Source organism: Mobula hypostoma, chromosome 20 (assembly GCF_963921235.1).
Source record: "Mobula hypostoma chromosome 20, sMobHyp1.1, whole genome shotgun sequence".
In the NCBI taxonomy this organism is placed as follows: domain Eukaryota; kingdom Metazoa; phylum Chordata; class Chondrichthyes; order Myliobatiformes; family Myliobatidae; genus Mobula; species Mobula hypostoma.
The window spans coordinates 5376787-5389268 of NC_086116.1; the positions used below are offsets into that span (position 1 = coordinate 5376787).

Genomic DNA, 12482 nt, shown 5'->3' on the forward strand with positions numbered 1-12482 from the left:
GCTTACCTGGTGCAATGTGCCTGTGATACTGCTTTAAATAAGGTTTGCTTTGCATGTATGCATAAATGTACTGTGCATATGGCGATAAGCTTGACTGACTTTGTTTCAATTACAGTCGGCCCTCCCTATCCGCGGGTTCCGCATGCGTGGATTCAACCAACCACAGGTCGGGAAAACCCGGGAGTTTTCTCTCCAGCACTCATTGTTTGAGCATGTACAGACTATCTTTTCTTGTCATTATTCCTTAAACAATACAGTATAACAACTATTTACATAGCCATTTACAAGTAATCTAGAGATGATTTAAAAGTACAGGCAGTCCCCGGGTTATGAACAAGTTCCGTTCCTGAGTCCGTCTTTAAGTTGGATTTGAAGTCGGTACAGGTACATCCAGTATTATTTAGTGTCAGTTAGTCAAACGTTTGTCTTAGTATACAGTATATATTTTACCTTTCTATGCATATAAAACACAAGAAATGTATGTATTTCAATAATTGAACCACTGTGTTGCTTAGTAATGATTATAGCTTTCATCGGGGCAGGGCCTTTCACATGCTCCGTTAAAATTGTTCCGATCATTGAAAAAGCGTTAGACTACAATCGGTCAATGATCAATGGCGTTTCACCTCTTTCCGATTGCTTTATTACTTCCACTTTATTTTCAACCGTGATCATGATTATTTTCGTGAACAGAAAGTGCGGATTCAGAGCTGCGCCGGGTCCTAAAGCCCACCGCACTGAATCAGCTTAAATTAGGACCCAGCGGAACCCTGGACCTTAAGACCACTGCACTGAACACGTTAAATAAGGGACTTAAGCATTCGCGTTTTTTGGTATCCGTGGAGGGTCCCGGAACCAATACCCCGCAGTTAAGGAGGACCGACTGTACTTTTAACCATATAACAATTACAGCACGAAACAGGCCATCTCGGCCCTTCTAGTCCGTGCCGAACTCTTATTCTCACCTAGTCCCACTGACCTGCATTCAGCCCATAACCCTCCATTCCTTTCCTGTCCATATATTTATCCAATTTAACTTTAAATGACATCGAACCTGCCTCAACCACTTCTGCTGGAAGCTCGTTCCACACAGCTACCACTCTCTGAGTAAAGTTCCCCCTCATGTTACCCCTAAACTTTTGCCCTTTAACTCTCAACTCATGTCCTCTTGTTTAAATCTCCCCCACTCTCAACGGAAAAAGCCTATCCACATCCACATCTATCCCCCTCAATTTTAAATACTTCTATCAAGTGCCCCCTCAACCTTCTACATTCCAAAGAATAAAGACCCAGCTTGTTCAGCCTTTCTCTGTAACTTAGGAGATGAAACCCCGGTAACATTCTAGCAAATCTCTGTACTCTCTCAATTTTGCTGACATCTTTCCTATAATTAGGTGACCAGAACTGTAAACAATACTCCAAATTTGGCCTTGTACAATTTCAACATTGCATCCCAACTCCCATATGCAATGCTCTGATTTATAAAGGCCAGCATACCAAAAGCTTTCTTCACCACCCTATCCACATGAGATTCCACCTTCAGGGAACTATGCACCATTATTCCTAGATCCCTCTGTTCTACAGCATTCTTCAATGCCCTACCATTTACCATGCATGTCCTATTTTGATTAGTCCTACCAAAATGCAGCACCTCACATTTATCAGCATTAAACTCCATGTGCCATCTTTCAGCCCACTCTTCTAACTGGCCTAAATCTCTCTGCAAGCTTTGAAAACCTACTTCATTATCCACAATGCCACCTATCTTAGTATCATCTGCATACTTACTAATCCAATTTACCACCCCATCATCCAGATCATTAACATATATGACAAACAACATTGGACCCAGTATAGATCCCTGAGGCACACCACTAGACACCGGCCTCCAATCTGACCAACAGCTATCCACCACTACTCTCTGGCGTCTCCCATCCAGCCACTGCTGAATCCATTTTACTACTTCAATATTAATACCTAATGACTGAACCTTCCTAACTAACCTTCCGTGTGGAACCTTGTCAAAGGCCTTACTGAAGTCCATATAGACAACATCCACCGCTTTACCCTCGTCAACTTGCCTAGTAACCTCTTCAAAAAAAATTCAATAAGATTTGTCAAACATGACTTTCCACACACAAATCCATGTTGACTGTTCCTAATCAGACCCTGTCTATCCAGGTACTTGTATCTGATACAACACAAACTGAGTGAACCTTTATTCAAAATCCTTAAAACAATTGCTTAAGAGCCGAGTAAGATGTTTAGCCTGAAAAGAAAAAGGCATCAAATTTCACTTGGCTGAAGCAACTCATCATGCAGTCAGTCCACATGGCTGTTTTGACATGTTTGTATTTTCATCTGAATGCATTGTACCCCATTGCTTCTCAACTAATGCAGAACAATTGAAGTAACATATTGAGAATACACCACTATTGCTTTAAAAATGTTTTACAAACTGAATTTATCAAAATGGGTACTGCATGCATAGAATTTGTATTTTGCAGATTCAAAGATTTTTTTTAAAATTTCAGACTTTGCTGTCTTAAGCATTCCAAACTAGAAAATAAATTTCAGTCTGCTCTAACCATTCTAATCCTGGCATTTCCCCGATGTAAAGTAATTGAAGGACTTAGTATTTTTTTTAATTAAGTAGTTATAAGCTCTTCCAATAAAGCAGAAAGATTATTCATAAAGACACAAAATTTGGATTATTGTTTCAATTGTTTTGCCCATGATAGTTGAAAAAGTTTAAACACCAACATTAAGAAACAAAGAGATTCTACTGCTCTGTTAATGCACAAAATATCAGACAGCCTGCAATCGTAACATGCTTTCACCCAGTAAGGAACTACATTTTTCCCTGAAGACTGTCTTAATAGGAATGTGATGCTGTTATCTACTGTATCCATTCTCAATAATGAATTAAAATGACTTTCACAGCCAAGAGACCTCACACAATAATCAACCTGGCAGAAATCAAAACTGAGATGGGAACATGCATTAACCACTGAACTCATAGCCACCAATTATGAAGCACATACTGTCCTCCTGATAAAACGAATTGTGTGGAGTTTGGGGAGAAGAACCACAGGGCTTTCTCATTTAATAACATCCTAAACAATTTTAGCAGCTTTTCTGCCCCAACAGCAATTCGACAAACAGAACAGAACCTACAACCTTTAAGTCATTTCAAAAGACTACGTACAAAGAATTTGATTTTAATTTTCATGCAGCAAAATGCTGCTCAGATCAGGCAACATTTGTACAGTGAAATAGACAGTTGACATTTTAGGTCAAGACCCTTCATCTGGACTGCACTTTTCCTCCAAGATTCCAGCATCTGCTGTTGTGTTACCATTTTCATGTTTGTTTTTTTTTAAAAAGTGAAGAGCAAGGAATGCATTTCAGTTTGTGCAACTGGCAAACTAGAAAAGCAAGCTTGTTCTCTGAACTACAATGCACTGAATAAATAATTTAAACCAAATTCTAATGTTTGCAATTGACAGAAAATTAGAGGATTCTACATCATAAATTTGGATCTTGAACACAGGGATTTTTTATTGGCAATATAGATTTGCACAGAAAATGTGGCTACTTAGTTTTGCTTAATATTGCAAATCAAATAGCTCAAATTATAAATGAAAAATTGATTGAAGCTTCTGAACTTGAAATAGAAATAGCTTTTGGAAGATACTACGATCTCCTGTACATGGGTGGTGGTTACAGGAACTTGGATCCAACGAAGCTCAGTGTGGCAAAGGTTGCCTCATATAGCATGAGATATGGGGCACCCTGTATCAAGGCACCTACTTACTTGTGGGAAGTGACTCAACCTTAACTCCTAATCAAGTTTCTTTTTTTTTAGACAATCCTCCGTAAACAGATTAAATTACTTCTGAACCAATAATTTGTGTGCAGCCTAACTTTCAATAGACAAAAACAAAATGCAATTAATTTTACAGGACTAGAATGAAATACATTTTAAAAAATTATGCTAATACTGTTGATTTACAGCTGGGATTGAGTCACGCCACAATTCATGATTGAAGCAATGCAGTTGTTCTGCATCCAAGAGAATTGTAATCGATTAAGATTATTCAAAATGACAGGATAGTTAACTCCTTGGAATGGAAAAGAAATGAGTCAGAGCCAACAGCACCTTTGCACCAAAATTCAGTATAATATCTAATGCAAGTAGCCTCTCCCCAGTGCTACCTAGCTCCAAAAGGATTCTCTGGAATATCCTTGTACTTTATTATATGGTGGATTCCAGTTAAGTGGGCCATCCCTTAAAACAGGGCAGTCACTTATTTGGAACAATGCAAAAAACAAAAACTAATTGAGAATTCCCTTTGCTTATTTGGGACACTATGCTGTTTAATGAGACAGGAGGCTATTGCAAAACTAGTGTCAATTGTGTGCAACTTGTGGCTTTTAGAGACTACACCGTTTACAGTGAAGTTTTTAAAATAGCACCACTTGTGTGTGTCGGTGTTCGAAAAGTAGTTATTTTTGTCACTGATAGATGGTGAGAAATAAGCAGCAAGACAATTTAAGTTGTTTTGCTCCCAGTGGTTTCAAGCATTCAGGTTTGGAGATGTCAGAAACGGCCAGGTGTGAAAAATGAAACAATTTCACTACTTCAAGTTAGAAACTAGAGGAATTTGAAGGTATTGACAATCATCTTGAATGTTACAATGAAAATTAAGATTTGGAGGATGTAAATTATTGAAAGCATTGTGTAAAGAAAGTCCATTATCTGCACTGGGTGTCTACATTGATTGTTCATTTAGTTAATTGAAAGAACACAGTAGCACACACAATGAATTCCTCTGTCAATTAACTATTAGGAACGATAGTACTGTAGTATAGGGAGTGTTCTAACTTAACTGAGAAACAAAGAGTAGCTTGTCTTTTTTTAAAATAGCTTTAATAATTTCCATTAAACCTTGGGGCAACAACTTAATTGGGCCAAAATGCACTGGTTCCGATGAGCCCCAATCAACTGGTATCAACTGTACCTAGAATTAAATTTTAGGCATTTCTCTGGAGCAGAGGAGTTCCAGGACGTTTTCCAACAGCCCAGATATTTGAAGTTTCTTATCCCATTGAGTTTACCAGTCACTTGTTACTCTTGTTGATCCATAAGATATAGGAGCAGATTCCACTGTTTCATAAGTGAAGCAAAAGTGTGTTATTCAGTGTCTGGTGTTTTTCATTGTTAACCTTTATCTATTAATTTTGGTAATAACATTTGTTTATAAAAGATGCAGCTCTAGACTATTGTGTACTATTGTCTATATATTTACGTAGTGACAGTGAGAAACAGTGGAAAAATAATCGGCTTGATTTCAAAACTGCACAAGATTCAATTTTTTTCCTGAAAATATACTTTATTCAGAAACATTCCAAAATAAAACTTACAAAAACCATTCATTGACTCTCATTCCTCATTCAAAAAGTTATTTACAATAAATCATTCATTGATTTTCAATCCTGAGTCAAGAATAAAAAATTATTTACAATAAACCAGTCGTTGACTCATTCCTTTACTGACTATATCTTTCCACACTTTCAGCCACTCATGAGGCACTATGTTGGTTCATCTTTCTACACCATGGTTGAGGGGTATACTCCCCACCACCCAACCCCTCCCACTCCCGCAGGAGAAGAACCCTAAACTGTGGTCCTTCCCCACTGGGCCTTTGTGGTGGCTGCACCAACATTCAATTGCAATACAAACCATATTACTAACCCTCAAAAGGTACGGAATTATACCAACATGAAGCAAAATAGAACAAATCAAATGCAATCATTTATTATCCATAAACTAAGTTGCTATTGGCAGCATTCCGCACCCTTTGTGACCAGGAACCAGTCGGTTACTAGCCAACGGAAATTTTTGGAATGAACGATTGCAGAGGATTCAATCTGAAAAACTGTCAGATTTTAGTTTTGTACTAACATGACCAAGATGGAGGCGGCACAAACAAAATTACACTGGAATCGGTCTGGTATAAAGTTCAGCATCAGAATGGCAGCACAATATGGTCACCATTTTCAACACTTCGGCTACATTTACAGCACACAGTAATTACCTGACTACTCTGCTTCAGAAAAATGTAATACATCTCTACCAACTACTTTAACTCCACCATTCTGTAACTGGATAAACCAAACACCACTCACCATTTTGGAATGTGGTAATTTACTAAAAAAATCAGCACTATTTGCATTAAAATCACATTACAGCAAGGCCATAGGATGTCTCATACTACGAATCCAACTATTGTCTTCAGCCATATACTAGCTTAAGATAGTGAAGATTGCACAAGAACCTCTTGGTGTTTTTTTTTTACAAGGGAATTCAAATAGAGGTCTTCAAAGCAACAAGGAGGATGATAGCTATAGAGGAAGCAACACACAGAAAATGCTGGAGGAACTCAGCAGGCCAGAGAGTATCCACAAAAAGAATAAACAGTCAACATTTCAGACCAAGACCCTCCAACATTGTGTGTTGCTTGGATTTCCAGCATTTGCAGATCTATATAGCTATCACAAACAAGAGAAGTTACTTTCTGTAATCAGGGAATCAAGAATAAAGTGGGCACACTTGTATTACTTACTATTTTATCCTACAAGTTTCATTTGTCAAAAGGCATCAAAACATTGAAACAAAGTCAAATGCATCATTTGCGTCAAATCAAATTTGTAAGGATTATGATGTGGGCAGCCCACATGTGACCATTCAGGGGGAATCCATCCTTGCAGAAAAGTTCTTGCAAATCCAGAACTAGGCTGAGACAGAGGGACGTCAATGTTTGAGCTCATATGCATTCCTATTGCTCTTCAGCTAAATTGTCCCAAACCAACCACTCAAACTATCATTGGTCAACCTCATTGCACTACATCCCAGGATCTTAATAATTACCCCAGTACTACAGTACTGAGATCTTAACCCTCATTACTGCAACTGTGCGCTGGGACACACATCTAGGCCAGCCTTCCACATTCAGCAATACATTAGATTCCAAATATCTGCATCCGACCAACCGCAGAAGAAATCTACAACCTTAGTCCAATGCTCCTTGCTGTCTCCTTGACCTGAGGGCCAAAACCACAAAATTCTTACCCAACTATAAACTATAATTATTGTCACATGCTTGATTGAGTGTTGCTTACTGATGATCAAACTATTACAGTTCCTACATGGTGTTAAGGGAATTGAATGAGTGAGCAAAGATCTGCATTATCAGCACATTTACACCTTCAGCTTCCATCAAATAGGAAATGACATTATGTAGTAGTCTAGTCATTAGCTTACTGGTAGTATTCCAAAATACAGCCGAAGACCCCAACATAGCACTTGTGGAATTTAAATTGTTAATAATTGGGCATTTAAAACAAAAGTACTAATGAGTAATGTTAACCACAAAACAACTGAATTGCTGTAAGGCTCCAAAGGGAAGTAATCTGTGGTCTTTACACGACAGAATCAGTAACTTGGCTGACTCTGAAATGGTCTGCAAGGTGTGAGCAAGCCACTCAGTCCAAGGGCAGAGACAGACAGAAAACAAAAACACTGGCTCCTCCTGCAGGACCACGCCTTTGACAAATATAAGTAAAAAGAATCAATGAATGACAGAATTACAGCCAGTAGTGTTTTCTGGATAAATCTCTATTAGCTTTACACAACATGGAGCAAGATTTTCCCATTCCTCCTTGCAAAATTCCTCAAGCTGTGAAAGGTCAGTTGAGGAACAGTGGTGGACTGCAATCTTGAAAGTCTCCCCAGAGATGTTTGATCGGGTTAAGATCAGGACTGTGACAGAGCCACTCAAGGATATCAGTTTTCTAAATTTGAAGCCACTCCATGGTTGCTTTGGCAGCGCAAACACGAGGAATTCTGCAGATGCTGACGAAGGGTCTCGGCCCGAAATGTCGACTGTACCTCTTCCTAGAGATGCTGCCTGGCCTGCTGCGTTCACCAGTTGCTTTGGCAGTGTGCTTTTGGGTCATTGTCCTGCTTAAGTACGAACTTCCTCCCCAGGTTAAGCTTTCTGGCAGAGGCTAGCAGGTTTTCCAGGATCTCTCTGCATTTAGCAGCATTCATCTTTCCATGAATCCCAACTGGATTTCCAGTCCCTGCTACTGAAAAGCATCCCCTGTAGCATAATGCTACCTCCACTATAGTTTACAATAGGGATGGTGTGCAGTATTAGATTTATGCCACATGTTACACTTTTTAAAAAAAAGCATATCCTTGCTCATAAAGACTTTGCAAAGTGTCACACAGAAGATACTAAAGATGTGGAAGGCTGTCTTGTGGTCCGATGAGACTACAGTGGAACTCTTTGGACTCAACGTGTGGTGTAAATCTAATACTGCGCATCAGCCAGGTAACACTGTCCCTACTGTACAGTACGGTGGGCAGTGCGGCTCACTGAACTGGCAGGGCCTGTTCCACACCGCATTGCTAAATAAACCAAATCACAGTACAGGCTTAAAGGCACATAGTTTTTAAGTTCAAGCATATCTTGCTTATTTTAATTGAGTCATGTGGTTAAACCAACTTAAAGCTTCTTTATCCTAGCTTCTTTCCTTCCCCATATGCCACATGCCAGGGTGGAGACTGTATACACTTCAAGCATTCACATGTAGGCAAAGAGAAGAAAGCTTCATCATTGGCTGCCAAATAGACCTGAATACTCCTAGTTTTATGATTGTGACACTGGGCCTAACAACAGTACATAAACTAAAGTCAAATCCTTGGCTGCACTCGAGAGGTTTGAGAAATTCAATTACATGCCTGGTTCCCACGTGATGGTAGCTCCTGCATACAACTTAATTTACCACAAACTGACAGTCCAAAGACAATATCACTACAAAAAAAAAATCTGAAGTTGATGGAAAAGGGAAAACAGACTAACACTGGAGGACCTCAGGAGGCCAGGCAGCATCGATGAAAAAGAGTAGTTGATGCTTCGGGCCGAGATCCTTCGGCATCTTTTCCATCAATGTTGCCTGGCCTCCTGAGTTCCTCCAACAGTTTGTGCGTGTTGCTTGGATTTCCAGCATCTGCAGGTTTTCTCGTTTGTTGGTGGAAAAGGGATCATGGAATGGGTTTAAGATTGAGATAAATGGGAAATTCCAAAAATTGTGTCACTCCACTCACTCAAGTACAAAAAAAAGTCAGTCAACTTCATAATGTAAAGTCTATCATAAGAATGACTATATGGGACAGCATTACTTTCTGCTGTAAAAGTCAAAGTAGATTTATTATCAAAGTATATGGCACCATATACTAGTTTGAGATTCATTTTCTTGCACACTTACAGAAAAATAAACAAATACAACAGAATTTATGAAAACTATACACAAATTAAAATCAAGTCAACTTTTCCAGTAGACATTTCTTCCTCTTTCAACTCAAGCTAGTCAAAATCTTATTAACCTTCTGTCAACATATACTGTACCTATGAAAACCAACATGGGGGTACCCTAATTAAGAACCCTTGGAAAGTTGTTTCCAACTTAAACCATACCAATGGTGGGAGAAAGAAAAGCTAGTCAAAAAGGAGGTTAAAGTGGTCTTGTTTCATTAAACCATTTTAGTAACACCCCTCCATCAGCTTTTGTAACACAGCTAGATTATTTGAAGTTACAATTACTGTGATAACTACATGTTTTACTTAATGAAATTGTCACAGTAGCATCATTCTTCAATAGCTCCTTGTTTAACATTTCAAAGTCACGGGTACAAATCAAAAGGCAATTTCTTCCTTCCCTAGACAAGCAAATAGTAAACAAAATGAGGTCAATAAACCTTTATCAAAGTTCAAGGAACAAGTTTTGAAATCTTATCTTACAGTACTATACTGTTTTTAAAAAAAAACTTGAGTGACTACAATCTTTCAAAATCAAATTAACTTGGGTGGTTAAGCCAACTGACAGGAAGAGTGTTTAAATAGCTATACCCTTTGTACTCCTGAAATACTGGCACGAATCATGTCCAGCAGTTCTTCAGTTGAGCTCTACGGCCCAAGTCTACTGCACAATTAACACAAGTACACTTTGGTCCTCAAGACTTCAGACACTTATGGTTTAAGCATGTCTTTGAAGGCCAGGTTCTTGAATACATGCAGTAGAACAACTATATTCAAGTGATGGATAGGGGTGGGGGGAAAGAATGTGCAGGTGCCGGTCTACGGAACTGGGTAGAATAATAGTTCAGCACAGACTAGATGGGCTAAAGGGCCCGTTTCTGGGTTGTAGAGCTCCAGGACTCAACTGAAGATGCAGCTTGATAAACAACTAAAGAAATTCTGTGCTACTGCTCCTGATGGGCATGTACCGTAATTAAAAAGCACCTCGGAATAAAATGCCTATATCACTGCTCTGCAATGACATAGCACACGAGCAATCAGACTCTCCAAAGTAGACCAACAGCAGAATGTTGGGTGTGGTGCCAAAGACATTAACACATCTTTCTTGACCACAACTTCCATTCTACAATTACTGGTCAAAATGCAATCTGATGCCAACTGGTCACCAACGACAAAAATGAAAGAAAATGGGAACAATGTGAGAAGAGCGTTGAGATGGTGCACTCAACTGTCCAAATTACCTGCTGACAGGATGCATTCTATACAAGAATGGCTTTCACAATATCTGAAATTTACCAAATAACATGGTAGCTCAAAGCCTCCCCCCCACCGTTTTGGAATGTGCAACAACATTTGTGGGCCACCCCCAGCACATCGTTAGGCTGTGTTGGTTGTTAGCCCAAACAATATGTATGTTTCAATGCACGTGATGAATAATTCTGAATCCATTATCCAGAATATCTATCTGGTACACTTTAACTGTCAAGTTTTTTTGAATGCAATCATTGTTCCAATTTCATCTGCTGACAATGATTGGAGAGGAAAAATAAAATGACAATTCTTTCTATTTATGAATTCCAACCAAATGTTTCATAATCAACTTAAAAGACTGGCCCCAACGTCAATACTAAATCCTCACTTAGTCAGTATCCAAAAGTAGGTCTATTGCATTTCTGTGGAATCTCAATGACAAGCGGAACAAACTAACAGATGCCGTTTAGAACATCCTCAATCCCTTTCGCCGTGGCGAAAACGTGTTATTACTTTTGCCTATTCCATTCCGGCGAGTTCAGCCGGTCTGTAACCTAATGCAATATAATTTGATCGCGACAGCTCCCCAACTGGCGCAGGGGTTCACCTTATTTCCAGCAAGTTCTGTATCTATCTCGATTAACAACCAAACAATGAAGCCTGATTTTCGATCATTTTCGCCCAAGCAATGTTGTAACCGCTGCTATAGAAACGGGCACACCGGATAACAAGACTCAAAGTCTGAATGAGAGAGAATTAGAGACAGTAATCAAGCCCAAAGCTCTCGCTTCGTTTCCTGCCAACTGGAAATAGCTTAGCAGCAGGTAATATCTCAAAGTCTGACCTGAAAATGGGTTACAACATCAGTTATACACTACACTGTGAAGAATATCAGCAGCGACCCGATTAACCACGTTATCGCAGTAAAGGAGCACCATTTGAAGCCAGTCCTCGTACAGCTGGAGAGGAGAGTGCCCATGAGGGGCGAGAGTGATAGAGATGGGAGAAGCTCGGCCATTGCGGCCGGCTGAAGGCGCGGACAGTCGGCAGCCAGAGACAGGCCGGATCCCATTCACTCGGAGGGCAGCGGGCGTCGACCCAAACAAAAGGGAACCGGGGGGTGGGGGAGTGGGAATGAAGCGAATCGGCCACGCACTAACCCGCCTTCTCAACGACACGGGGTCGGGGGCCGGGGACCGGGGAGGAGGGGACCGCGACTGAAGCTGGAATCAGCCGGCGCCAGGGGCAAGAAGGGGGACGCGTGGACACCGGGTAGCCGGCCCGGGACTGAGAGTGCCGCCGCCGCCGCCCCTCACCTCCTCCTCGCAGTCGCTCTTGAAGCAGAGGCACGCCGCCCGCTTCTTGTAGCCGTCGCCGTCGTAAGTGCGGGTCTGGTTGTCCTTAATCTTCATCATCAGGCTCCGGGCGGGCAGCCGCCACCCACGTTCGCGGCAAAGGGGAAGTCGAGCACACCTCTAGCGGGGAAAGGCGACCGTGCGAATCGGACTCAGAAGCGACGAGCGCTCCCCATGCGCACAGCCACCCTACTGCCGCCGCCCGCCGTCTCACCCTCCGCTCTGCCGGCTTCTTCTATTTAAAAGGAGCCGCACTCAGCCCGCACGCTTCCGCCATCTTGTACGCAGTACGCCCACCGCCGCGGCAAGGGCGCAAGTGCGGCGCATTGGGACATGGGAAATGTAGTCCCGGTGTCCTCTGCCCCTTGATCATGGCAGTGATGGTCTGGCTTCAAACAATGGACCTGACTTCATTCACACTCTCAATCCCGTCTTGGTCTAATCACACAGATTGAAGTTGATAATTAGTTTGATAGTACATCTAGTA

General features: G+C 40.9%; 1 protein-coding gene across 1 annotated transcript in view; it reads right to left on the reverse strand.

The window, feature by feature from the left end:
• LOC134359301 (diphosphoinositol polyphosphate phosphohydrolase 2-like) overlaps positions 1–12281 on the reverse strand; it is a 58396-nt gene extending 46115 nt beyond the window's left edge. Inside the window, exon 1 of the mRNA XM_063072296.1 lies at positions 11957–12281. Coding sequence (XP_062928366.1) covers positions 11957–12055 — 99 coding nt within the window. The 5' untranslated portion in view covers positions 12056–12281. The remainder of the gene's footprint in view (positions 1–11956) is intronic.
• Between the last annotated feature and the right edge of the window lie 201 nt (positions 12282–12482).